The 23,696-nt window shown below is 45.0% G+C and overlaps 1 protein-coding gene across 2 annotated transcripts in view; it reads right to left on the bottom strand.

Moving 5' to 3' along the window:
* Window positions 1–23,696, bottom strand: part of myo1g (myosin IG) — a 126,053-nt gene that overhangs the window by 79,057 nt on the left and 23,300 nt on the right. For both annotated transcript variants that reach the window (XR_004558047.1, XM_034160512.1), the window contains exons 13-17: window positions 5,233–5,307; window positions 4,929–5,061; window positions 2,429–2,595; window positions 1,710–1,917; window positions 786–1,009 (exon numbers count right to left, since the gene is read on the bottom strand). Coding sequence is in view for 1 of the 2 variants with exons in the window: in XM_034160512.1 (XP_034016403.1) it covers window positions 786–1,009; window positions 1,710–1,917; window positions 2,429–2,595; window positions 4,929–5,061; window positions 5,233–5,307 (807 nt within the window). In the remaining variant the exon portion in view is untranslated. The remainder of the gene's footprint in view (window positions 1–785; window positions 1,010–1,709; window positions 1,918–2,428; window positions 2,596–4,928; window positions 5,062–5,232; window positions 5,308–23,696) is intronic.

Below are 23,696 nucleotides of genomic sequence, written 5' to 3'. Positions count from 1 at the left end.
ATAAAAGGAAGAGTGTATCATCAATCCTTCACAAGTTGTCCCCCATGTTGCACATTTTCTGACTCACGGAAACTAAATTCAGAAGGGTTCGAGATACCCACGACGACTCTGTGAGTATTCAGTGAGAAAATGTGCTGTGCAAATTTTTTTGAACGGTTCAAAATTCAACCAACATGAGAGCGACGCCCTGTGACTCACGCAAGGTGAATTTAAACCTTCAAACCCTACGCACGTTTTGTAAATAGTTGCGAATTCTCTAACAAATGCTATTCGTACTCTGTCGCAGTCTAATGAGATAGTACCCTAAGATCTTCAACATTGGGCAAAAGTGTCATAACTAACATTGCCCTTACAATGTAACTGGTATGCCTCATAAAGAGACCTAGCGGCAAAGACATCCACTTGTTAGAGTCCAAGTCTCACAACCATACGGTTGAGACAGGAAGCACCAGTACCGCAAAGACTTTGATCATTGTTTTTCGTAAAGGTACTGGCATTGCCAAACACCTCTGTCAAGGGATCTCATGATTCCATGAGCTCTTCTCAGGTGTCTCTCGAGCTGAAAAGCTGAGGACCCAGAGATATAAATGTCAACGCCAAGATCAGTGAATCTCTTGACAAGCGTAACCCTTTACAGATACATTACTGATGGCTGAGTCCAGGCTTAATCTTAGGCTTGGTCCAGGACACTCACAAACCCAGACACTCCGACAATGATAGCGATTTACTGGAAAGCATTAAAAGCCTTAGAAATGAACAAACAGGTTACAGGCTCTAGGTCTGACCTGGAATGAAGAAAGACTGTGATCTTGTGAAACTGGGACAGTGCGGCAGGCGGGGTCGGCCACTCCACGCTCTTCCCGTAGTCGGCCATAGTACGCACATTAGCAAACCTCCGTTCCACCTCCCAGAAGTGGGCCTTCACCTTGTAGCGCTTGTAACAACCCATAATGGTGTAGATGGCCCTCATCCGTCGGCACCTCATACGAGCTAAAGCCCCGCGCCACACCTGCAAATAAGAGTTTAAACACAAAAAGGACGGGGGAAAGTCAGAGGACACAGACGATGAGACAGTCCTACTCAGCTGAAAGTTGTGCTCCAGTTAAAGAAGCCAACTTCACTGCAGAGTCATCAAAGTAGGTCAGCAGCAAGAGAAGAAGAAGAAGAAGGCTGTTGCGTAAAGCGTTTTGAAGTAATTGAGTTCAATCTACTCATTAATGATCCCAATTACTGCTGCAGTAAATTTTGATTGAAGCTGGCAGATGAATTTTAGTCACATAGATTCAAGTCTTGTTTTCCGTGCAAAATTCAGGGGGAAAAGTAATTATGCCATTAGGTTCAGATAAATTCTGGATTTTCCCCAGTAATATTAAGTGATATAAGTATGTCACAGGATTCAAGCAGGTAAATATAATTATTCTTCGCTTTGAAATCCATAAAGTGGTTGAAAGAGCATTGTGAGTAATTAACTGAAATCAGATTAACTAAGCTGTTTGTGATCATAATTAGGTCTCTGGACTTTCAGATCTTTGCACCCTCATGAAGATCTATGTACAATTTTCCTCTGAAAAACAGAAACCGTAATAGAACTGTCACCTGTTCTAAATTACATGATGAACGGGTGAAATTTAAAAGTGATGATCCACTTAATGAGTGAATTGTCACTTCTCAGGATGTCAGGATGTAAAAACATAATTTGTCCAGCTGACCTTCTGCAGGAAAAGCACCAGGATGGGGATGAGGGTGGCTCGCTCCTGCTCCAGAGTGAAGAGGGACCGCGGCGTTCGGACAAATAGTTTGGTGTGTCCGTATGCCACGTCGTCTTGGAAACCGTGTTGATTGACAATGGCCTCCACAGCGTCCCTGTCTGTGTCCATCAGGTGGTTTGGCCAGGTGTACTCGCAGGTCATTTTGTATCTGTTCAAGACAAAGAAGGAGGAGGAATCAGCTGGTGATGACCAAAAAGGTCTACGATGTTGATTTCTCAAACTGGTTACAGTCATTAAAGGTATAGTGCCACTGGGTTTAACATTTATATCATAAAAAGAATTTTCTTTGGCACCACTGTAATTTTATTCCCTTTAGATAAGGGCTTCATAATATGATATTGCCAATATGATCAAAATTCATGCTGTCTGGAAACAATTTAGAATTTCCACCCCTGAGGGGGGGAAATTCAAGGTATCAGATGCTATGACCAACATTTGGTCAATTTGGAAGTAATTTACAAGAAATCTTATGGATGTTAGTGTAAGATGGATCACAGGTTATCTCAAAACATCACACATCAACACGCGCTTCCTCCTGTAGTTAGTCTGCATGATGGCAAAGCAGAAAAAGACCATATTCACTGTGGAATTTTCCCCCACAAAAATATGTCCTCTTCATGAAAATGAGCTGCAATTTGAACTACGTGAACATTCCTTACCGCTGCAGGAAGCGTTCGTAGGGCTGCCTGTAGGCAAAGCCTGCCCTGCGAACCATAACATTCTCCAGCAGACCCAGGTACGCCACCTGGTGCTGACAGCGAGCATCATCAAACAACATTGGGGATTTCAGCTCATTGGGCTTTATGCAACGGACGTAGTAAGGCTCCTAAAAGACAACACAAAAGAGCTGCAGGTCATTCATTTGACTGTTCCACTGTTGGAGGAAGTATTGTGAGACACGTCTGTTTTCCACAGTGTCAAATGTTCACAGGACTTTGGATTGTTGTATGTTTTTCTTCATCCCCGTGCTGGTAATGCTGAAGATGATAAAGCCTCCTGATGTAGATTTATAGCCGGATGGTGCAGCCTGACAGGAATCTTCCTGGAATCCCGTCAAAAGAACAGAGACTCCGGAGCTTTCCCGAGCACTCGAAACACTCTTGTCTTATCAGTGATACATGTCCATCCTCACTTCAAACTGAGGTCAGCCGAGACTTTGAAAAGAGAATCAGGGCACTAATGAGGCCATCAGTGCTCTTTCAACTGACTTGAAGAAATAAATATCAATCACTGAATGTCAGTCATAATGAGATGAGGCGCTACACTTGGGTCCAAAAGTATTTGAACAGTGGCATAGGTTTTGCAATATTAATGGTGTGCTCATACTGTAGACTTTCAGCTTTAATTGGTGGTAGTGGTGGTGGTGGTGGTGGGGGGTTAACATAAATGTCAAATTAAATGTTTGGGAGTTACCTCCATTTTTATGCATACTCGCTGCATTTTCTGAGCACAGAAGTAACTGGTTCTTTAGGCCAGTTAGGGGATGGATACATGCAAATTTCCAAGTCACCAACTTCAACTTCATTTCCATCAATCATTAAAAAAAAATACAAAGAGTATGGCACTGTATGGTAAATCTATCTCGATGAGGCCTCTCTCACAAACTGACTGGCCATGCAAGAAGGACGAAAGTGAGGGATGCCACCAAGACACCCATGACACTTCTGAAGGAGGTGTAGGGTTCTGTGGCTGTGACCGAAGAAACTGCAAAGTATAACTTTTGTCTGTTGCATTGCCACCCACAGTTTCATGGTAAAGAGGAACAGAGAAGTTTTTATCACAAGAAAACAGATCAGATCTCAGCTTGTGTCTCCCGTGTACCTTCTGACAAAGTGTAGTGGAAATTTAATGCCTTCTTTTTTAAGAAAATCCTTATCTATGTCCCTCCAAAATGAAACCGCATTACCTTGCATGTATCCAGGGAGACGACTATTTCCATATCCCCCTGTAGGTATCCCCTTGTCATTTTTCAGTTATTGGGGGCATCAGCACTGAGACACCTATGCACTGTGCCTAGAGATGCATGGTCATCGAAAAAATACTACAACTGACATTTCCTCACAATGCAAGTAGTACACCTCAGCTGAGGCTCCCTAAGTAACTGTTTATTTGACACAAAGTCAGTCCAGTGATACCCACGGATCCCCCAAAGAGAGCTAGTACCAAGTACATCCAGTCGTCACCTTAGCTCACTAGTTAGCATCCAGGTCTTGCAACTATACAGTAAGACAGGAACTACCAGGACTCTCAAGACTTGGACCTTCATTGTCCTTCAAACATACTGACATCACCAAGCACTGCTCTCTAGTGACCTATGGTCTTCCCCAACATCTCAACCTCAAATGGCAAGGAATGAGTGACATAAGCATCACTGCAAGTATAGGAATTGGTTGACGAGTTCAACACTGCAATCATATACACTTCTGACGGCCGAATCCACAGGAAGTTATTAAAAGCCTAGATCTAAGGCTTGAGCCAGGAAAATCACAAACTCAGACACTCCGACTCCTCAATCAACTTCTCAAGTGCCACACTCAGGGCATCCACAGATAAACGTTTCTTATCCCCCAAAAAAGGTTCCTAACACACTACACCAGACCATCCTAAAACAACACAAGGAAACATCAGACCAGTGAGTGAGTTGAAAATATAAAAGATGCATTCGTGCCTCCTTCTAATTCACCCTCCCAACTTTGAATTTAATCAGAAATAATGAGAATAAGCAACCTGAAGAAACTTACTGACAGCAAAACAAGTTCACTACTAGACATACATGTTCCTGCTGGGTGACCTTTCATTATGACAAACTTTCCTCCCTAAAAAAAGCTGTTGCGCACACAGTGACAGCCTCAGAATAGCCTGTGAGTCACACAGTCGGTGTAGGGACCAGAACTGAAGCAATCATTCCCTTGAAAGTAAAAACATGTAGGTGGATGCAAAATATTAAAGCAAACATGAAAGTATCCCTGATCTGATAGTCTTTACTTTGATGGTGTAGGGTAGGAATGGGCGACCGTGTGCCATGAAACCAACAACTGGCAGGTTTTTGTTCCAAATTCAACTCAACAGGTGATGATATTGACTGTTGGTCATTAGAGTACAAAGAAAAAGGAGGTCCTTCTGTTGGAATAGATTTTTTTTAAGGCTGAAATCCCCAACCTTGCAGGCCAGTTTGTCCACCAAGGCCACAATGGAGTTCTTGAAGAGGGTGGCTGCAGTCAGAGGCCTCTTGGTGACTTCTGTGATGCTCAGCTGACCATCTGGCCACATCTCCTTCATGACAGGGTTGGCACTACGAGATGCAAGAAAATAGAGCAAAGAGTTGAGTAAGGACATCATTAACTAGGCTAACACAGGAGAGATGCACAAACGTGAAGATATAAACTCATTGATATGCTTAACCCAGTTACTGAACTGTCAAGAGCATCATGGTGCCCAATAAATGTGTTGATGCATTTGGCACCTGTTGTACATGAGACGCTTGAAATCTTGGAAAAGCAGGTCCTTGTTTTTGTCCAAAAATCCGTCCACGGAATATCTGTCATAGAAAGAGAAAGTAATCATGTTTAAAGTAGTTCAAAGGAAAGGGAAGGCCCCACTGGAGTGCACTCGAAGTGGAGTGATGCTCTGGGAGTGAAGATGCTAAAAATAAAATGGATCTCACAGTTTTTATTGAGCACACTGGAAAAAATGTGGAATTATAACAAAAGCTTGGCGGAAAATTTCTTACGTTGAATTCCATTGGAAATTAAACACAATACATGCTCAAATTAATATACGCAACAATAAGTTTTGCTTAGAAGCAGGAGCAAAAGAAGTATACCCTATATTGGCTCTGATGCCCGTTAGTGCTGGTGCTTATTCCAGGATTCTGTAGCATGACGCGGATGAGTTTATGACTCCACTCCACCTGGATGGGTCACTGTTCCAACATAGGTCGCTTTCCCAGCCAAAGTTGTTACCCATTTACAGCAGGAAGGACTGGGAAGTGTGTTGTCCAAGGACACAGACATGTTCAATTTCAATTAAATTTAATTAATTTATATACCGCGACATCACAACAAAGTTGCCTCAAGGCGCTTCACACAAGTAAGGTCTAACTTTACCAACCCCTAGAGCAAGCACACAGACGACAGTGGTAAAGAGAAACTCCCTCTGATGATTTGAGGAAGAAACATCAAGCAGACCAGACTCAAAGTTGTGACCCTCTGCTTGGACCATGCTACCAACACACATGACAATACAAATACACAGGAAATTTTGGTAGTCCATGCTGGTGTACAGGACAGGAGGCCTGCAGAAGAAGACACCCACTCCCACCTCTGGATGGAGCCGCATCTCTGTTGTCTCAGAAATTACTCACAGACACTTTTTGTGTCTGTGTAGAAGGTACTGCTGATACTTCTGACAACATTCAGTGGAAATGATGAGACATTCTGGGGAAGCAACCTTCATGAGTTTTCCTGTCCTGCTTGTTCTCCTCTGCTGTTGTGACACACTATTGTTTAGTGTCATATTCCGTCACTCTTAGCATGCAGTTTACTTCCATGACTCACTTCCTGTTTTATTTTGATACTTACATTCCATGTTTGTTCTCGCCTGTTTCACTTCTCTGTACCCACTGGTTTACTCTCAGTAAGTATTTCCCTCATGTATTTATGCTCGTCTCTCACATTTTCTTGTATGAGTATGTTCATACATTCTAGCTTTATTATTGTCCTCATGATTCCTTGTTTCCTACCAGTGTTTGTTTCCTATTACCTTATTTTGCTTGCCTGTAGTTTGTGTAGTGTTTACACAGTCTGTCTACCTCATTTAGAGTTGATCCGACTAAATATTTATTGGAAACGGCCTCTGCCTTAATCTTTGGATACTGCTGCCACACTGACTGTGTATAACTGTGATTTGAATTACTCCCTCTTCCTTAACCTGTTCGGGTGCTTTTAGTCAGCACTAGCGGAAGGTTGTTTACCTTTTGAACACTGACTCTGCTTAAAGCCAAATTTCAAAAATCAAATCAAATCAATTTTATTTATATAGCGCCAAATCACAACAAACAGTTGCCCCAAGGCGCTTTATATGTAAGGCAAAAGCCATACAATAATTATGGAAAAACCCCAACGGTCAAAACGACCCCCTGTGAGCAAGCACTTGGCGACAGTGGGAAGGAAAAACTCCCTTTTAACAGGAAGAAACCTCCAGCAGAACCAGGCTCAGGGAGGGGCAGTCTTCTGCTGGGACTGGTTGGGGCTGAGGGAGAGAACCAGGAAAAAGACATGCTGTGGAGGGGAGCAGAGATCGATCACTAATGATCAGTGATGCCGGTAACGCGTTACTTACTAACGCGTTACTCTAATCTGACCACTTTTTTTAGTAACGAGTAATCTAACGCGTTAATCTTTCCAAATCAGTAATCAGATTAAAGTTACTTCTTCATGTCACTGTGCGTTACTATTATTTTTCATTGTGGGTCGATAGCAGCATTAAACTTGGTCTGTGGGCAGGAGGTCGGGGTTCGACTCAACTGCCCACTTTCAGTGAGCTGTGAGCTTTTCATCCACGGTTTTTTGCAGCTGCTCGACTCGTCCTCACCTCTTAAAGCGCGGTAATCAGCACACCTGCACTGAGCTTTACAAAGACATTTTTGTGCTTTATTTTTCTCCTTTATTTAGAATTCTGAGCTGAGCTGCTCCGTATCGTCTCGTTAAAAACAGCTGATCCTCCGCGACGCGTCAACAACTAACACTGTTTTCCACTCAAATGCACCTAAACTCTCTTTCTGAGGACCACATGATGTGAAAACGCAATAAAACTTTCTTACCTGTAAATCTGGTCCTGTTTTCTGCATAAATAAATGTTATCCATTCTTTGTGCTCAAACGCCAAAGCAGGGGCGAATCCAGATGGAATGGGGGCGTGGGGCAAGGATGTGCCCCCCTCCCTCACAACACCCCTAGATTAAAGGTCCAGTTTTGAAGCCGTTTTTTACTACAACTACTAATATTGCTTAAAATAATAATAATTTCGACAAGTAAAATGTTTAGAGAGTTAGAATTAATAGTTACATTTCTAAACAATGTAGGTTTGAAATTGCAAGTTTTACTGTTACAGTGCTGTCAACAGGTAAATATGAGGTCAAGAAAGAGGTCTTTATTTTACTTTTTATAAAACAAGTATTTATTTTCATTGAAGTCAAGAAGGGTGACTATAAAGTGAGTTGTTGTCGCAGCTGTGGAAAGTAACTAAAAAAGTAACTAGTAATCTAACTTAGTTACTTTTACAATTGAGTAATCAGTAAAGTAACTAAGTTACTTTTTCACGGAGTAATCAGTAATCAGTAATTGGATTACTTTTTCAAGTAACTGTGGGCAACACTGCTAATTGATTAATGCAGAGTGGTGCAAACAGAGCAAAAAGAGAAAGAAACACTCAGTGCATCATGGGAACCCCCAGCAGTCTAAGTCTATAGCAGCATAACTAAGGGATGGTTCAGGGTCACCTGATCCAGCCCTAACTATAAGCTTTAGCAAAAAGGAATGTTTTAAGCCTAATCTTAAAAGTAGAGAGGGTGTCTGTCTCCCTGATCCGAATTGGGAGCTGGTTCCACAGGAGAGGAGCCTGAAAGCTGAAGGCTCTGCCTCCCATTCTACTCTTACAAACCCTAGGAACTACAAGTAAGCCTGCAGTCTGAGAGCGAAGCGCTCTATTGGGGTGATATGGTACTATGAGGTCCCTAAGATAAGATGGGACCTGATTATTCAAAACCTTATAAGTAAGAAGAAGAATTTTAAATTCTATTCTAGAATTAACAGGAAGCCAATGAAGAGAGGCCAATATGGGTGAGATATGTTCTCTCCTTCTAGTCCCTGTCAGTACTCTAGCTGCAGCATTTTGAATTAACTGAAGGCTTTTCAGGGAACTTTTAGGACAACCTGATAATAATGAATTACAATAGTCCAGCCTAGAGGAAATAAATGCATGAATTAGTTTTTTCAGCATCACTCTGAGACAAGACCTTTCTAATTTTAGAGATATTGTGCAAACTGCAAAAAAGCAGTCCTGCATATTTGCTTAACATGCGCTTTGAGTGACATATCCTGATCAAAACTGACCTCCAAGATTTCTCACAGTATTACTAGAGGTCAGGGTAATGCCATCCAGAGTAAGGATCTGGTTAGACACCATGTTTCTAAGATTTGTGGGCCAGTACAATAACTTTAGTTTTATCTGAGTTTAAAAGCAGGAAATTAGAGGTCATCCATGTCTTTATGTCTGTAAGACAATCCTGCAGTTTAGCTAATTGGTGTGTGTCCTCCTGCTTCATGGATAGATAAAGCTGGGTATCATCTGCGTAACAATGAAAATTTAAGCAATACCGTCTAATAATAGTGCCTAAGGGAAGCATGTATAAAGTGAATAAATTGGTCCTAGCACAGAACCTTGTGGAACTCCATAATTACTTTAGTCTGTGAGAAGATTCCCCATTTACATGAACAAATTGTAATCTATTAGATAATATGATTCAAACCACCGCAGTGCAGTGCCTTTAATACCTATGGCATGCTCTAATCTCTGTAATAAAATTTTATGGTCAACAGTATCAAAAGCAGCACTGAGGTCTAACAGAACAAGCACAGAGATAAGTCCGCTGTCTGAGGCCATAAGAAGATCATTTGTAACCTTCACTAATGCTGTTTCTGTACTATGATGAATTCTAAACCCTGACTGAAACTCTTCAAATAGACCATTCCTCTGCAGATGATCAGTTAGCTGTTTTACAACTACCCTTTCAAGAATTTATGAGCGAAAAGGAAGGTTGGAGATTGGCCTATAATTAGCTAAGATAGCTGGGTCAAGTGATGGCTTTTTAAGTAATGGTTTAATTATTGCCACCTTAAAAGCCTGTGGTACATAACCAATTAATAAAGATAGATTGATCATATTTAAGATCGAAGCATTAATTAATGGTAGGGCTTCCTTGAGCAGCCTGGTAGGAATGGGGTCTCTGTAACTCCGTGGCCACGCAGTCATGTTGACGTGTGTGTGACCCTTTTGAAGTTCTCCGAAGTTGGTGGGTGTCGCAATGCAATTTACTACCGGAATAATAGAGGAGCGAAGTGAAAAACAAGGCAGAGACTTTCGTTACACCTGCATCGCCACTGCTGCTCATCACGTCTTTCCTTTTTCTGGATCAGTTTGTCCCTCAGTGACCTCCACTTCTTTATACAATCATGGACATCCAAACCAACATTGCATGCAATTTCCCTCCATGAATTACTGGTCATTTGAGCATCTTTGTAGGTTTTCGCCAAAAGTTCCTCTATTTGATTCATGATTGAAATGTAATCGGTGTGTGCATTGCAAAAACTTTTAAATATGACAAGAGTTGAGGGAGGGAATCCGGAAAAGTGACCAATTACAGGTTGTGCGGTCTCTGTTGTTTTGACGTGTAGTTTAAATTTTTGGGGAGGTGCACATCAGGCTATGGAGAGGGACTAAGAGGGTTCACAGCGATGCAGAGGGCACTGCGTCGCTATGGAGCCATGGAGACAGAGTAGCAGAAATCAGGCTTAAGCCTATTAGGATGTCCTGAGTGTTCTGTCCACCTCCTCAGTTCCATAGAACACATCTTTGTGTTTGAACTATTCCTCAGTGTTTGCTGTTAATGAACTTTGAACCCACTCAGCTGTCTGTTCTCTACACTGGGGTCATCACTTCATCCTGAGTCCTTACAGTCAGCACTCTTGCCTCACAGCAGTAATTTTGTGGGTTCAGTTCTACTACATGTCAGGCAATTGCCCTGTGGAGTTTCTATTTTTCAATTTTTTAATTTATTTTCATTTATATAGTGCCAAATCACAACAGAGTTGCCTCAAGGCGCTTCACACAAGTAAGATTTAACCTTACTAACCCCCAGAGCAACAGTGGTAAGGAAAAACTCCCTCTGAGGAAGAAACCTCAAGCAGACCAGACTCAAAGGGGTGACCCTCTGCTTGGGCCATGCTACAGACACAAATTACAGAACAATTCACAAAACGAATATACAGGAAATGCTGTTGGTGCATTGTTTAGTATCATATTCCATCACTATTAGCTCTATAAGCTTTCCAAATTTTTGTGGATTTCCTCCAGGTGTTCCCGTAAACTCCCATTTTCACAACATGGATTTTACGAGGTTTGATTTTCGTAGGTTTGTGCTTCTCAGACTGCCATTGACTGAGGACCTGGAGTTAGCCCCTGGCTGCCGGACTGTGCCTGCTGAGTGCTCCTCGTGGTGGGATTCGGTCTAACTATACTTAGGCTGGATGAAATGCAGAGAACAAATCTCTTTATTGTGCATATAATGACAAATATAGACTGTTTTTCCACAAAAACCTTTTTTTTAGATGACGAATGGTCTCCACACTGTCTGTGCTTCTTCAAGATGTTCACTTGTTTTCTTGTGAGGCATCAGTTGGAGGTCACTGTGACGCACAGTTACACAAGCTGTCCGGCCTCGGGGTTAGAGTCAGCTGTAATGCACGCACTGTCTCACATAAACCTCTATCACATCCACAAAAGCAACTAATCAAGTAGCAGTTTTTGCTTTAGCATATAAAAAAAAATACATCCTTTTTGTAGCATGCAAATGTACATCTGCACACATAAGCAGAATCTCCTGCTCGCCTCCATTAGTACGTTTCATCTAAATATTCACAAAAACAAAACAACATGGGGCTTGTGTCATGTGGCGTCTGTGTGGTTCTGTCCCTGGATGTTTCATCTGGAGCCAAACAAGCAGAGTCTGGCTGTGACAGATGTGTCCTCACGGGCTCTGAATCCACCTGACCAGATTCTGGGAAGCTTGCCGAAGAGAGACAGAGAGACCGAAAGAATAAGAGAAAGACTAAGTGCGCTATTTTGACATATTCTATAGCGTGCAAACGTCAGGCATGGCAAGTGGTGCATAATCTCAGTGCAAAATAAGACAGCTGGTGCAAAAGGGTTGTATTGAGTCACTTAATTAATCAGGGGTGTGTGTTGTCCCATAACATGAATTAAACCAAGCATGTCATTGCACTTCAATGTCATTGCATTGAAGAGCAGTGTGTGCTTAAAGTTGGTGTTAAAGCCTATCTGAATATTGCACCATACAAATGGCAGAATAACTATGCGCTCGACTGTAGAGAAGGTTTTGGTGGGCCATGGCACAGTCACTATCTGCTACCTCATGACACTAATGCACCAATACTGCACATGTCCACATCTCATTTCAAGGCGAACAAGTGATGTATAAGTGCACAGATGACTGCATTTTCTCATTGCACAGCGTGGACATAAAAACAGCAACTGCTTCAGTTGGAAATGAGCAATGACACTTGCACTGCACTGTGCACTGCTTTCCACCAGGTGTATGGTCCAAAGCCTCATTATAGGAAGCAGTAAGAAATTGGCAGCAGAACTCTTTCCACATATGGATGAAATTCATGTATTTCCTCAAAATTCTACACACAATACCCCATAATGACAATGTGAAAACGGTTTTTGAGATTTTTGTACATTTATTAAGAATAAAAAAAATAAGAAATCACATGTACATACGTATTCACAGCCTTTGCCATGAAGCTCAAACTTGAGCTCAGTTGCATCATGTTTCCATGATCATCCTAGATATGTTTCTATAAGGTAAATTCAGTTGATTGGACATATTTGGAAAGACACACACCTGTCTACATATAAGGTCCCACAGTTGACAGTGGATGTCAGACTAAGCATTAGTCAAAGGAATTATCTGTAGACCTCCGAGACAGGATTGTCTTGAGGCACAAAATCTGGGGAAGGATACAGAAACATTTCTGCTACTTTTGATGGACCCAGTGAGCAACAGTGGCCTCCATCATCCATAAATGGAAGAAGTTCGGATCCACCAGGACTCTTCCTAGAGCTGGGCCGCCCGTCCAAACTGAGCGATCGACAAGAAGTGCCTTAGTTAGGGAAGTGACCAGAACCTGATGGTCACTCTGTCAGAGCTCCAGCATTTCTCTGTGGAGAGAGGAGAACCTTCCAGAAGAACAACCACCGTATACGCAGCATCTACCATCAGGGCTGTATGATAAGTGGCCATACAGAAGCCACTCCTTAGTAAAAAGGCACATGGCAGCCCACCTGGAGTTTGCAAAAAGGCACCTGAAAGACTCTGAGACCACGAGAAAGAAAATTCTCTGGTCTGACGAAACAAAGATTAAACTCTTTGGCGTGAATGCCAGACGTCATGTTTGGAGGAAGCCAGGCACCATCCCTGCAGTGAAGCATGGTGGTGGCAGCATCATGATGTGGGGATGTTTTTCAGCAGGCAGGAACTGGGAGAATGCAGCAATGTACAGAGACATCCTGGATTAAAAGCTGCTCCAGAGCGCTCTTGACCTCAGACTGGGGTGACAGTTCATCTTTCAGCAGGACAATGACCCTAAACACACAGCCAAGATATCAAAGGAGTGGCTTCAGTACAACTCTGTGAATGTCCTTGAGTGGCCCAGCCAGAGTCCAGACCTAAATCTGATTGAGCATCTCTGGAGAGATCTGAAAATGGCTGTGCACCGACGCTCCCCATCCAACCTGATGGAACTTGAGAGGTGCTGCAAAGAATGTGAAAAACTGCCCAAAGATAGGTGCACCAAACTTGTGGCATCATATTCAAGAAGACTTGAGGCTGTACTTGAGGCTGCATCAACAAAGTATTTAGATTCTTTTAGATTGGACTACTGCAATGTTCTATTTTCTGGTTTACCGCAGTCCATCATTAGGGGTCTTCAACTGGTTCAAAACGCTGCAGCCAGACTTCTGACACGAAGCAGAAAGTTCAACCACATTACAACCCATTTGGGCAGCTCTTCACTGGCTTCCTGTCCCCAGTGAGATCAGATTTTAAGGTTCTGTTACTAGTCCATAAAATTGTTCAAGGACTGGCAACCTCCCTACCTAGCTGACACTAATTAAATTCCACGTACCGCCCAGGCTTTGTGTTCTCAGGATGCAGGACTACTTTGCGTCCCTAGGATGAAATAAGAGGTCTGCAGGTCATATAGCTTTCTCTTATCGTGCCTCTGCTCTGTGGAATGATCTCCCTGCATCAATAAAACAGTCAGATTTCTGTGGAGACTTTCAAGTCCAGATTTAAGGCCGACCTGTTGCTGAACAGAGACCCTCCAGTGGTCGTTCAACGGACCCCCCCCCCCCCCCCCCCCCATCCCCTGAAGCATACATAAGTCCCCCGGAGCCATACGGAGGCTGTGTGGAGACGTGCGCGGACTTCCTAATGCAGTGCTCGCTCGTCTTCGCACAGCGCGCAGTAATGTACATGTCAGACTCCAGCAAGGTGGCTTATGTTATCAATTTGCTTCGAGATGAGGCAGTCGACTTCCGCGTCGCGGCCGCGAGAGCCGGCTGGAATGCGGTAGCGCTCCGCGCCTCCTTCTTAAACAGACTGTCTCTGGTCCTGAAGGAGCACCTGGTGGGTAGGGACGAGCCGCGGGATTTAGACGGGCTTATTGACTTGGTTATACGTTTAGACAACCGGTTAGAAGAACGTCAACGGGAGCGAAACGAAGGACGTGGCCGGGGCACGCACCGCCCCTCTCCCTCCCCCATCCGAAGCAGCCCTGCCTTCCCCACGCTCCAGAGCCAGAGTGCTCTGTGTGATGACAGCTCCCCCTGCTGACGAAGCTATGGACACGAGCAGGGCCAAAATGAAATTAGAAAATAGACAGAGGAGGCTGGCCCGCAGAGAGTGCTTTTTCTGCGGCTCTAACGAGCATTTGCAGAAACAAAGCCCAAGCGCATAAACACCAACGCTCGCCCTTAGAGACTGGGCTAAGGGTGGGCCATAACATACACGCGGGTAATGCACGAAAATCCACATGAATCCCAGTTGTGATCCTCCGTGGGGATTTAACCCTTCAAGCCCCAGCACTGATAGACACGAGGTCAGAAGGGAATCTGCTTGATAGCAGATGAGCTAAGGAAGTGGGGCTCCCTCTAGTGGCCCTTCCTTCTCCAGTGAAGGTACGGGCACTAGATGGCACCCTTCTTCCACTAATAACACACCAGACACAGCCCTTAACACTGGTTGTGTCTGGAAACCACAGGGAGGAGATCGTGTCTTTGTAACACCTTCTACCTCCAGAGTGATTTTGGGCTATCCATGGATTAGTAGCACAATCCTCCGGATCGATTGGCCGTCTGGGGTTTGTGGCTCAATGGAGCGAAACCTGCCACCGGGAGTGTTTAAGATCCTCAGTTCCACCCGGTGTGACTGCTAAAGATGAGGTTCAAGTCCCACCCAATCTCATGGTGGTGCCGGCTGAGTACCACGATCATGCTGATGTTTTCAGCAAAGATCTGGCACTCACGCTTCCCCCGCATCGACTGTATGATTGTGCCATTGATTTGATCCCGGGCGCTGAGTATTCATCCAGCAAGCTGTACAACCTCTCACGCCCCGAGCGCGAATCAATGGAGACCTACATCCGGGACACTTTAGCTGCCGGGTTGATCCGGAACTCTTCCTCCCCGTTAGGTGCGGGTTTCTTTTTCGTGGGCAAGAGGGACGGCGGACTCCGTCCATGCATTGATTACAGAGGGCTGAACGAGATTACGGTTCGCAACCGATACCCGTTGCCTCTGTTAGATTCAGTGTTCACGCCCCTGCATGGAGCCAAAATCTTTACAAAACTGGATCTTAGGAATGCGTATCACCTGGTTTGGTTCCAGAAGGGAGACGAATGGAAGATGGCATTTAACACCCCGTTAGGTCATTTTGAGTACCTGGTCATGCCGTTCGGCCTCACTAACGCCCCCACGACGTTCCAAGCATTGGTAAACGACGTCTTGCGGGACTTCCTGCATCGGTTCGTCTTCGTATACCTAGACGATATCAATCAATCAATCAACTTTTTTCTTATATAGCGCCAAATCACAACAAACAGTTGCCCAAGGCGCTCCATATTGCAAGGCAAGGCCATACAATAACCATGAAAAACCCCAAACGGTCCAAAACGACCCCCTATGAGCAAGCACTTGGCCACAGTGGGAAGGAAAAACTCCCTTCCAACAGGAAGAAACCTCCAGCAGAACCAGGCTCAGGGAGGGGCAGTCCTCTGCTGAGACTGGTTGGGGCTGAGGGAAAGAACCAGGAAAAAGACATGCCGAGAAGGGGGGCAGAGATCAATCACTAATGACCAAATGCAGAGTGATGCATACAGAGCAAAAAAAGAAAGAAACAGTGCATCATGGGAACCCCCCCCCCCACAGTCTACGTCTAAAGCAACATAACCAAGGGATGGTCCAGGGTCACCCGATCCAGCCCTAACTATAAGCCTTAGCGAAAAGGAAAGTTTTAAGCCTAATCTTAAAAGTAGAGAGGGTATCTGTCTCCCTGATCTGAATTGGGAGCTGGTTCCACAGGAGAGGAGCCTGAAAGCTGAAGGCTCTGCCTCCCATTCTACTCTTACAAACCCTAGGAACTACAAGTAAGCCCGCAGTCTGAGACCGAAGCGCTCTAATGGGGTAATATGGTACTACGAGGTCATCATCAAGTCATCACTAGTTAAAGTTAATGGAATACTCAGCTCAATAGAGCTCTGACTCTTTGTCAGCCTGGCTACAGTGCTGAAAAGAAACCTGGGGTTGTTCTTATTTTCTTCAATTAGTGATGAGTAGAAAGATGTCCTAGCTTCACGGAGGGCTTTCTTATAGAGCAACAAACTCTTTTTCCAGGCTAAGTGAAGATCTTCTAAATTAGTGAGACGCCATTTCCTCTCCAACTTACGGGTTATCTGCTTTAAGCTACGAGTTTGTGAGTTATACCACGGAGTCAGACACTTCTGATTCAAAGCTCTCTTTTTCAGAGGAGCTACAGCATCCAAAGTTGTCTTCAATGAGGATGTAAAACTATTGACGAGATACTCTAGCTCCCTTACAGAGTTTAGGTAGCTACTCTGCTCTGTGTTGGTATATGACATTAGAGAACATAAAGAAGGGAATCATATCCTTAAACCTAGTTACAGCGCTTTCTGAAAGACTTCTAGTGTAATGAAACTTATTCCCCACTGCAGGTTAGTCCATCAGGGTAAATGTAAATGTTATTAAAAAATGATCAGACAGAAGGGAGTTTTCAGGGAATACTGTTAAGTCTTCTATTTCCATACCATAAGTCAGAACAAGATCTAAAATATGATTAAAGTGGTGGGTGGACTCATTTACTTTTTGAGCAAAGCCGATAGAGTCTAATAATAGATTAAATGCAGTGTTGAGGCTGTCATTCTCAGCATCTGTGTGGATGTTAAAATCGCCCACTATAATTATCTTATATCCTCATCTTCTTCCTGGTTCCTGAGACTCATGTGAAGCATGTATGTCAGGTCCTGCAGCGGTTGTTGGAGAACCAGCTGTTTGTGAAGGGCGAGAAGTGCGAGTTCCACCGTACCTCTTTGTCCTTCCTGGGGTTCATCATCTCCTCCAACTCCGTCGCACCCGATCCAGCCAAGGTAGCGGCGGTGAGAGATTGGACCCAACCGGCAAGCCATAGGAAGCTGCAACAGTTCCTCGGCTTCGCTAATCTCTATAGGAGGTTTATCAAGGGCTATAGTCAGGTTGTTGGTCCCCTTACAGCCCTGACCTCCCCAAAAGTTCCCTTCACCTGGTCGGATCGGTGCGAAGCCGCGTTTAGGGAGTTGAAACGCCGGTTCTCTACTGCATCAGTTCTGGTGCAGCCCGATCCTATCCGCCAGTTTGTTGTGGAAGTAGATGCCTCTGACTCAGTGATAGGAGCCGTGCTGTCCCAGAGCGGGGAGTCCGATAAGGTTCTCCACCCCTGTGCCTATTTCTCCCACAGGTTGACCCCGGCAGAGCGGAATTATGACGTCGGCAATCGGGAGCTCCTGGCGGTGAAGGAGGCCCTGGAGGAGTGGAGACACTTGTTGGAGGGAGCTGTGGTTCCATTTACGGTTTTCACTGACCATCGGAACCTGGAGTATATTCGGACCGCTAAGTGTCTGAACCCCAGGCAAGCCCGTTGGTCTCTATTTTTTGGACGTTTTGACTTCAGGATCACCTATCGCCCCGGGACCAAGAACCAGCGGTCAGATGCATTGTCCCGGGTGCACGAAGAAGTAGTCAAAATGGAGCTGTCGGATCCACCTGAAAACATCATCCCGGAGTCCACTATCATCGCCACATTGACGTGGGACGTGGAGAACATCGTCAGGGAGGCCCTGACACGTCACCCAGACCCCGGCGGTGGACCATCAAATCGTATGTACGTCCCACCAGACGCTAGGACTGCAGTATTGGACTTCTGTCATGGTTCTAAGCTCTCCTGCCATCCGGGGGTGCGAAGGACCGTGGCAGTGGTCCAGCAGCGGTTCTGGGGGGCATCAATGGAGGCCGACATCCGGGAGTATGTCCGGGCCTGTACCACCTGTGCCAGGGGCAAGGCTGAACACCAACCAGAGAAGGGACTCCTCCAGCCGCTGCCAGTGCCTCGTCGCCCCTGGTCCCACATCGGCCGGGTCTCCCTGCGTCACAGGGAATCAATCAATCAATTTTATTTATATAGCGCCAAATCACAACAAACAGTTGCCCCAAGGCGCTTCATATTGCAAGGCAAAGCCACACAATAATTACAGAAAAACCCCAACTGTCAAAACGACCCCCTGTGAGCAAGCACTTGGCGACAGTGGTAAGGAAAAACTCCCTTTTAACAGGAAGAAACCTCCAGCAGAACCAGGCTCAGGGAGGGGCAGTCTTCTGCTGGGACTGGTTGGGGCTGAGGGAGAGAACCAGGAAAAAGACATGCTGTGGAGGGGAGCAGAGATCAATCACTAATGATTAATGCAGAGTGGTGCATACAGAGCAAAAGAGAAAGAAACACTCAGTGCATCATGGGAACCCAGCAGTCTAAGTCTATAGCAGCATAACTAAGGGATGGTTCAGGGTCACCTTATCCAGCCCTAACTATAAGCTTTAGCAAAAAGGAAAGTTTTAAGCCTAATCTTAAAAGTAGAGAGGGTGTCTGTCTCGCATGATCCGAATTGGGAGCTGGTTCCACAGGAGAGGAGCCTGAAAGCTGAAGGCTCTGCCTCCCATTCTACTCTTACAAACCCCAGGAACCACAAGCAAGCCTGCAGTCTGAGAGCGAAGCACTCTATTGGGGTGATATGGTACTATGAGGTCCCTAAGACAAGATGGGACCTGATTATTCAAAACCTTATAAGTAAGAAGAAGAATTTTAAATTCTATTCTAGAATTAACAGAAAGCCAATGAAGAGAGGCCAATATGGGTGAGATATGCTCTCTCCTTCTAGTCCCCGTCAGTACTCTAGCTGCAGCATTTTGAATTAACTGAAGGCTTTTCAGGGAACTTTTAGGACAACCTGATAATAATGAATTATAATAGTCCAGCCTAGAGGAAATAAATGCATGAATTAGTTTTTCAGCATCACTTTGAGACAAGACCTTTCTAATTTTAGAAATATTGCGTAAGTGCAAAAAAGCAGTCCTACATATTTGTTTAATATGCGCTTTGAATGACATATCCTGATCAAAAATGACTCCAAGATTTCTCACAGTATTACTAGAGGTCAGGGTAATGCCATCCAGAGTAAGTATCTGGCTAGACACCATGTTTCCAAGATTTGTGGGGCCAAGTACAATAACTTCAGTTTTATTTGAGTTTAAAAGCAGGAAATTAGAGGTCATCCATGTCTTTATGTCTGTAAGACAATCCTGCAGTTTAGCTCATTGGTGTGTGTCCTCTGGCTTCATGGATAGATAAAGATGGGTATCATCTGCGTAACAATGAAAATTTAAGCAATGCTGTCTAATAATACTGCCTAAGGGAAGCATGTATAAAGTGAATAAAATTGGTCCTAGCACAGAACCTTGTGGAACTCCATAATTAACCTTAGTCTGTGAAGAAGATTCCCCATTTACATGAACAAATTGTAATCTATTAGATAAATATGATTCAAACCACCGCAGCGCAGTGCCTTTAATACCTATGGCATGCTCTAATCTCTGTAATAAAATTTTATGGTCAACAGTATCAAAAGCAGCACTGAGGTCTAACAGAACAAGCACAGAGATGAGTCCACTGTCTGAGGCCATAAGAAGATCATGTGTAACCTTCACTAATGCTGTTTCTGTACTATGATGAATTCTAAAACCTGACTGAAACTCTTCAAATAGACCATTCCTCTGCAGATGATCAGTTAGCTGTTTTACAACTACCCTTTCAAGAATTTTTGAGAGAAAAGGAAGGTTGGAGATTGGCCTATAATTAGCTAAGATAGCTGGGTCAAGTGATGGCTTTTAAGTAATGGTTTAATTACTGCCACCTTAAAAGCCTGTGGTACATAGCCAACTAATAAAGATAGACTGATCATATTTAAGATCGAAGCATTAATTAATGGTAGGGCTTCCTTGAGCAGCCTAGTAGGAATGGGGTCTAATAGACATGTTGATGGTTTGGATGAAGTAACTAATGAAATGAAGGGAATGACAACCATCTTGACGATAGTGGACCGGTTCTCCAAGGCGGCCCACTTCGTGGCCCTCCCGAAGCTCCCGACGGCCCAGGAGACTGCAGACCTCCTGGTCCACCATGTCATACATCTGCATGGTATCCCAACGAGCATCGTCTCGGATAGTGGTCCCCAGTTCTCCTCGCAAGTCTGGAGGAGTTTCTGTAGGGAACTGGGGGCCACCGTGAGCCTTTCGTCCGGGTACCACCCTCAGACCAACGGACAGGCAGAGCGGGCCAACCAGGAGCTGGAACAGGCCTTACGATGTGTGACATCCGCGCACCCGATGGCTTGGAGTCAACATCTGGCCTGGATCAAGTACGCTCATAACAGCCAAGTCTCGTCTGCAACCAGCCTCTCCCCTTTCGAAGCGCGTTTGGGGTACCAGCCCCCATTGTTTCCGGCTGTGGAGGGAGAGGTCGGGGTTCCCTCAGTCCAGGCCCACCTCAGGAGGTGCCGTCGGGTGTGGCGAACAGCCCGCTCTGCCCTGCTGAAAGCCCAGACGAGGGCGAAGAACCATGCAGACCACCGACGTGTCCCGGCCCCAGAATACCAGCCCGGGCAGGAGGTCTGGCTGTCAACCAAGAACATCCCGCTCAATACGGAGTCACCAAAACTGATGGACAGGTATATCGGACCTTTTAAGATCGCCAAAGTCATCAGTCCAGCTGCAGTGAAGCTGAAACTCCCAGCTTCACGGCGGATCCATCCAGTTTTTCACGTCTCCAAGATTAAACCATATCACACCTCGGACCTTTGCACCCCCGGACCAGCGCCACCTCCTGCCCGCATCATCAACAGCGAGCCTGTGTGGACTGTCCGCAGGCTTTTGGATGTTCACCGGAGGGGTCGGGTCTCCAGTATCTGGTGGACTGGGAGGGTTACGGACCCGAAGAACGCTCCTGGGTGAAGAGGAGCTTCATCCTAGATCCGGCCCTCCTGGCCGATTTCTACCAGTGACACCCCGACAAGCCTGGTTGGGCCCCAGGAAGTGCCCATTGAGGGGGGGTCCTGTTGTGTGGGCCGCCCGAAGAGGAGGTACTGCTGGCCAAAGCCAGAGGGCGCCCTGCCTGTTGTCGGGTTTCAGGCACCAGAGGGTGCAGTTGCCACCCAGGAGCCAGGACTGACAGCTGTCAGTAATTATCATCAGCATCACCATAAAAGCCTGGAGGAGACACCACATCTCTGCCGAGATATCAACTTACCTCACAGGTAAACGTTCTCAGCCGTTTTGTGCCGTACGCACACGTTTTTGCAGCAGAGCTTTTAGCAGTCGTAACCTTTTTGTACACTTGCAGCTTGTAGCCAAGTTTGTGGAGGTTGGAAGGAGTTGGCGTACCCACTCCTCACTCCTGACTTGTTAAGTGTTACATAAGGCACTGCACGTACTCTGAGTTCCTGTGTTTGGAGGTGGAGGTTTTTCCCTCAGGAAGGAACTGTATCTTTGCTGACTGTTTGCTGGGTGTACACACACCCCCCTTTAACCTGTGTCTGTTCCTGCCAGCAGTACCGGATCTGACAGCTGGAAGCAGAGGCCACCTGGGGACTCGGGACTTGGCGGCTTCGGCATACTGCAGGTCTCTGGTGGTGGTGGAACCTTGTGGGCCCCGGCTCTTCTCTGGATAGGCGTCTCCTACCCTCGGGCCTGCCCACACGTCACCAATTGTATTTTGTAATTGACTGTCTAAAAGCAGGATTCAACCTGTTGTGCACATTTGCCGCAATAAATTGTATTTATTGGTTTATTTACGCCCCCTGTTGTGGGTCCATGCATAACACTTTCCCCAACAGGGTCACCCCTTTGAGTCTGGTCTGCTTGAGGTTTCTTCCTCAGAGGGAGTTTTTCCTTATCACTGTTGCTCTGGGGGTTAGTAAGGTTAGACCTTACTTGTGTGAAGCGCCTTGAGGCAACTCTGTTGTGATTTGGCGCTATATAAATGAAAATAAATTGAAAATTTAAACTGAAAAGTTAGCAAAGGGTGTGAATACTTACGTACATGTGATTTCTTAGTTTTTATCTTGAATAAATGAGCAATAATTAAAAAAAAAACTTTTTTCATGTTGTCATTATGGGGTGTTGTGAGTAGAATTTTGAGGGAAAAATGAATTTACTCCATTTTGGAATAACCCAGTAACATGACATGTGGAAAAAGTGAAGTACTGTGAATTCTTTCCAGATGCACCATAGGATGTAGAGAAAAGTATGAAGGTCAAGATTGCTGCAAGGATCGAGTTTTGCTATCCACAGTAAATACTATGTGAGTATCGAGACGGAAAGGAAGCAGAAATGTGATCTTTCATGCAATATTAAGTTGTGCAGTAAGGGAATGTGATATATGTGATGGCATACGGCTGCTCAAAGTGCTGTATGTGCAGCCTGAAATACTGCAGGGAATTACAATGCAGACAGCAAAAAGAGCCAGGTGAGGGTTGGAGTCCAGAAGGAAGAGAGAGAACAGGATGAAGGGAAAGAAGGAGGAGGTGGAGGGAGTAAAGTAGGTCAAAGCTTGATACAGTAGTGGTTCAGCGGTTATGAAGAGGGTAAATTTAGCGAGTGCATTGAGCATATATTAAAGATAATCTCAGATGGGATGGGATAGGACAGGAGATGGTGGACAATGGCGCCCTCCAGGGAACGCACAAGGACTGACAAGTCAAGGTGGCATGGCCCAGAAAAAATTTGAGACTGTGACGGAGACACGCAGTGACGGGGACAACCATCTGTCATCCCTGCAGCATGCTCTTAATCTGCACGTCACACTGGACATCAAAGCAGAATTGTTCAATGTTTTAGTGTGTTTGACATCGTATCAGCCTAGATTCCCCCCGAGTCAAAGACCTCGATAGAACCTTCTCCAGTCCTGCTTGATCACTGCTCCATTTCGCAGGTCCAAAACTGTCCCGTCAGCTGGCTTTGTCCTCTTTTCATGTTTCCCTGACATATTAATGTCCTTTCCCCCTCAGACTGGGAGCAGGACACGTGAGCAGTGTGAATCTTTTCAAACCAAAGCTGTGTGATGACTGCTGGCTGGGGGCCGAGCGTGGTCGCTGCAATGCTTAAATCCAGCAAACCCATGATGCAGGAGAGCGGCGAGAGAATCAAGGACGTTAGCAAAAGAACACAAGCTAAAAGGTCCAACGTGCTTATATAGATCCGGTATGAATTATACACGTTGATTTTGTTCAGGTGTGCAAGGAAACTGGGTGAGTAGTGGGTTTTGAACCACAGACCTTCTTGCTGTGATGAAAGAGTGCTTGCACGGTGTGACCATTTTTCTGCAACAGTGCCCAAGTAAAATAAGGAATCTGTATCAATTTTCATAAAATTTTGTAAAAAGAAACAAATTACAAAAATAAACACATTTTGG

The sequence above is a fragment of the Thalassophryne amazonica genome, chromosome 20 (assembly GCF_902500255.1).
Source record: "Thalassophryne amazonica chromosome 20, fThaAma1.1, whole genome shotgun sequence".
Classification (NCBI taxonomy): domain Eukaryota; kingdom Metazoa; phylum Chordata; class Actinopteri; order Batrachoidiformes; family Batrachoididae; genus Thalassophryne; species Thalassophryne amazonica.
Note: the sequence above shows the minus strand (reverse complement) of the source record. Positions and strands in the feature narration are given on the sequence as shown.